Raw genomic sequence first — 4,340 nt, 5'->3', positions numbered from 1 at the left:
AGGAATTTTGTGCTCTCGGCACCAATTGAACTTCAAAATGTTGCAGCTGAGCTGTAAGCTCATTTATTTTTTCCAGATACTTTATCATCGCCAATTCTCTTGCTTCATACTCCCCACGAAACTGACTAGAAACCAATTGTGAGTCGGTTTTGAGGACTAACCTCTTTGCTTCTGCCGCTATAGAGAGTTGAATACCCGCAATTGCTGCCTCGTATTCAGCTTCATTATTTGTAGCTGTGAATTTAAACTTTAAAGCATACTCAAAAACCTCTCCATTAGGGGTTGTTATCACAATACCGGCTCCAGATCCCATTGAGGTTGCTGAGCCATCTACTGATACCTGCCATGTTCCCAATTCTTCCTCTTCATCATTATAAGAGATTTCTACAACAAAATCTGATAGGGCTTGTGCTTTTATTGACATCCTGGGTTTGTAATACAGCTCGTATTCCGATAATTCTACAGCCCACTTCAATAACCTTCCCGATGTATCCATTTTCTGCAATGATTTTTCCAATGGATGATTTGTAAGAATTTCTATTGGATGTGCATCAAAATAAGGTCGTAATTTTCTAGCAGCAATTACGACAACAAAGGCCATTTTTTCAATCACTGGATATCGTCGCTCAGCAGCATTAAGGACATGACTGACAAAGTATATCGGCATTTGCTGTTTGGTCCTCTCAACTATCAGGACTGAGGCCACTGTTTTTGGCGATGCCGATATATATAATTGTAAGTATTCTCCCGGCTCTGGTCGTGCAACTGTTGGGAGAGACTTCAAATGGTTTCTTACCACCTCTAGAGCATCAGCTTGATCTTTCCCCCATTCAAATGTCTTGTTTTGCCGTAAAACTACAAAAAACGAAAGTGCTTTATCTGCCGATTTGCTGATGAAGTGCATCAAGGCTGCCATTCTTCCTGTCAATCTCTGAATGTCTCGAATTGATTTAGGTTGTTTCATTTCGAGAAGAGCGTTAATATTATCTGGATTTGCATCAATACCTCGCTCGCTAACCATAAATCCTAAGAACTTTCCAGATCGGACTCCGAAAACACATTTTTCTGGATTGAGCTTTATCTGATATTGCCGCAAAGTTGCAAAGGTCTCCTTTAAATCCTCTATGTGATCTTTTTTCAGCTTGGTTTTTACTATTGTATCATCTACATATACTTCAACATTTCGGCCCTTCTGATTTGCAAAAATTTTATCAACCAGCTTTTGATATGTCGCACCAGCATTCTTCAGCCCAAACGGCATTGCCTTGTAGCAGTATACCCCGGCATCTGTTATAAAAGCCGTTTTAGGCCTATCCGCTTCATTAAGGCTAACCTGATGACATCCAGAAAATGCATCTAAGAAGTTTAGCATTTCATGGCCAAAAGTCGAGTCTCCCAACCTGTCTATCCGAGGTAACGGATAACAGTCCTTAGGGCAAGCTTTATTCAGATCCGTAAAATCCACGCACATCCGCCATTTTCCGGTTGGCTTTAAAACCATTACAACATTTGCCAACCATTCTGGATAAGTACAGGGTTCTATAAATCCTGCCGCTAACAGCTTGTTGACTTCAGCTTGAATGGCTTCAATTTTTTCTGTGGAGAAGTTGCGCTTCTTCTGCCTTACCGGTCTGAACCTTCGGTCAACATTGAGCTTATGCTCCATCACTTCTGGGTGTATGCCTGGCATATCACTTGCCGAGAAGGCGAATACATCCGCATTTTCTCTCAACAAGCTGATTAGATTGCACCTCATTTCAACGTCCATATCAGCCCCCACCTTAACTGTCTGACTTGAATTTCTTGGTCGGAGCTCTACTTGCACTGTTTCACCTCCTAGCGATGGTCTCGGCATAGTTTCCGGCCTAGAATCAAAATTTTCCATCGACAAATCTCGCACTGTTGGTTCTCTAGCCCGCTTAGGGTTGTTTGGTACTTCTCCTTTCTGCCCCGGATTTTTTAACGCCGTGACATAGCATGACTTTGCCATCACCTGTCCCCCATGTACCTTTTCCACAACCCCTCTATTTGACATATAAGCAATAGTTAAATGATAAGTTGATACTACTGCCTGTATGTCATGAATTATCGGCCTTCCCACAATTGCATTATACGCCGACGGTATATCCACTACTAAAAATTCAGCCATCGCATCTCTTGCTGTTGTACCGTCTCCGAGCCTAATAGGGAGAACTATACTTCCTTATGGCCTCATTGTTGAACCGTTAAACCCAATCACCGGACATGATACCGGCGTTAAATATTGTCGGCCTATCATCAACTCATTGAAGGCTTGCATAAACAGAACATTTGCTGAGCTTCCTCCATCAACTAGAACCCTTTTCACATCGGCCCCATTAATCTTTGCTATTAATACAAGGGGATCATCATGAGGAAACACTATTCCTTTTGCATCTTCTTTGGTGAAGGTTACATTCGGAATTTCAGACGGCTGTGGGCGATCAGCAACATCTAATGCATTAACAATATGCCGATACTCCGACAGGTGCTTCCGTGCTCCACTTATGGTTCCTCCATGAACTGGTCCACCAGTTATTACATCAACTCTTTTTCCAGTAGATGACGGTGGTTGTCCGCCTTCCCCCTGTTGGTTCACTTGACCTTGTCTTTCTGGCCGGTATTCTATCTGCTGGCGTTCTGGTTGCCTATATTGTTGTTGCTGACTTTCCCCAGATTGCAACCGATATTGCGTAAGGTGCCCCCTTCTTATTAATTCTTAGATATTATCCTTCAACTGTACACAGTCCTCAGTGTAATGCCCTACATCCCGGTGGAACATGCAATACTTCTTGGTATCCCTTCCTTTTGCTTTCATCGGCACAGGTCTCACCCATCCTTCTCGGTTCTGATTTATAGAATATATTGCAGCCCTTGGTGCATTTAGAGGCGTATACGAATTATATCGCATTGGTGCTTTGGTTCCTCTGACCTCTTGGCGGCTTCCTCCTCTTGCTGCCGTTGGGTTCCTTGACCTTACAACCCCTGAAGATCCCCCTTCCGACATAGGGTGAATTCTATCAGTAGAACTTATTCGGCTGCTTGTCTTCATTAATTCTTCACTCTTAATATAATTATGAGCTTTATTAAAAGCTGCGGCTAATGTTGGCTGATTTTTTCGAGTTAGGTATCTCTTGAATTCCGAATCATTCAGACCGTTCATTAGTGCCATGACTGCTATCTCGTGCTGCAATCTTGGAATTGTATTGGCTTCATTATTAAACCTCCTTATGTAATCCCTTAAAGATTCATCTGCTTTCTGAGTAACAGCCATTAACTCTCCAGAAGTTCTCTGCCGAACACTATTACTGACATACTGCCCTACGAACATTTCGGCTAACTGCTGAAAACTGTGAACTGCTCCATTTTCAAGATTATTAAACCAATCGGCTGCTGCTCCAACCAAAGTAGTGGGAAACACCTTACACCAAACGGCATCAGAGTTGGTGTATAAAATCATGTGACCCTCATACGAGGTTATGTATCTTCTTGGATCTCCCCTACCCTCATACCGACATGTCGGCATTTTGATTTTCTCCATTGGTTGATCAAGGATGCTTTGTGCAAATGGTGATGCCCTCAACTGAACTACTCTTCGCTTCGCTCCTTGCTGGTAAGTTCCCGTACTCTCGTCCTGAGCTGAGGATCGAACCTCTGATTCCCTAGGGGTTTGCCGGGATCTTGTCGGCGACCCATCATTCCGGCGTCTTTGCGAACTTCCAGCCTGGTCAAATTGATTGCCATGAGCTGTAAAAGGCATCCCTCCTCCATCTTGGGTTGCCCCTATTTCTTTTCTTTTTCTGCTCATAGCTGTCATTACCCTTGCAGCTGTTGCCAACTCTTCTGATGTAAACCCTGCCATAGGGTCTATATCTGTCCTAGCCTGCCTTTCAGGGGTTAACGGCATATGAAATTCATTACCCCCCAATGTATGAGTCTCATCCTCGATCTGAATTTCTGGATCAGGCATATTTTATATTATATATATATATATATATATATATATATATATATATTTATCGGAAAGTATAAGGCTCTTCAGGCGATAGAAGCTATTAAGTAGCACCCCTCCTTCTAGCGCCAACTGTTTCTGCAGAATTCCGATAACCCGAATTCAAGATCCGAAGCTCGAGTATATAACCCGTTCTGCTCCTATCGGCCAAATAAGAACCTACACAAAGAGAAGAGATGAGCTAGCCCCGGGGTGAATCCGGGGATAACCACTCCAAAGATTAAATCAGTAAGTGTTTATAGAAGAGAAGTGATTTAGAGAGAGAAAGTAGTGAAAGAGAGAGAGAGAGAAAGTGTAATAAAATGTTACC

At 42.8% G+C, this 4,340-nt stretch overlaps 1 protein-coding gene across 1 annotated transcript; it reads right to left on the bottom strand.

Annotated features, from left to right (window-relative positions):
• Positions 1-2,203: 2,203 nt before the first annotated feature.
• Positions 2,204-3,988, bottom strand: LOC110725438. Its single transcript, XM_021904919.1, has 2 exons — positions 2,808-3,988; positions 2,204-2,723 (listed from the first exon to the last, which is right to left on the bottom strand). The coding sequence occupies exons 1-2, from the start codon at positions 3,986-3,988 to the stop codon at positions 2,204-2,206; spliced, it is 1,701 nt and encodes a 566-aa protein (XP_021760611.1).
• Between the last annotated feature and the right edge of the window lie 352 nt (positions 3,989-4,340).

This window comes from Chenopodium quinoa, unplaced genomic scaffold (genome assembly GCF_001683475.1).
Source record: "Chenopodium quinoa cultivar QQ74 unplaced genomic scaffold, ASM168347v1, whole genome shotgun sequence".
Taxonomy (NCBI): domain Eukaryota; kingdom Viridiplantae; phylum Streptophyta; class Magnoliopsida; order Caryophyllales; family Amaranthaceae; genus Chenopodium; species Chenopodium quinoa.
This window is presented reverse-complemented; position numbering and strand designations above follow the sequence as displayed.

What these genes read in the sequence shown, in the direction of transcription:
- LOC110725438 (XM_021904919.1), bottom strand. Translation starts at nt 3,988, where the DNA reads ATGCCTGATCCAGAAATTCAGATCGAGGATGAGACTCATACATTGGGG. An exon ending in AAAGGAAGGGATACCAAGAA is followed by an intron (nt 2,724 to 2,807) that starts GTATTGCATGTT and finishes ATTAATAAGAAG; the next exon opens with GGGGCACCTTACGCAATATC.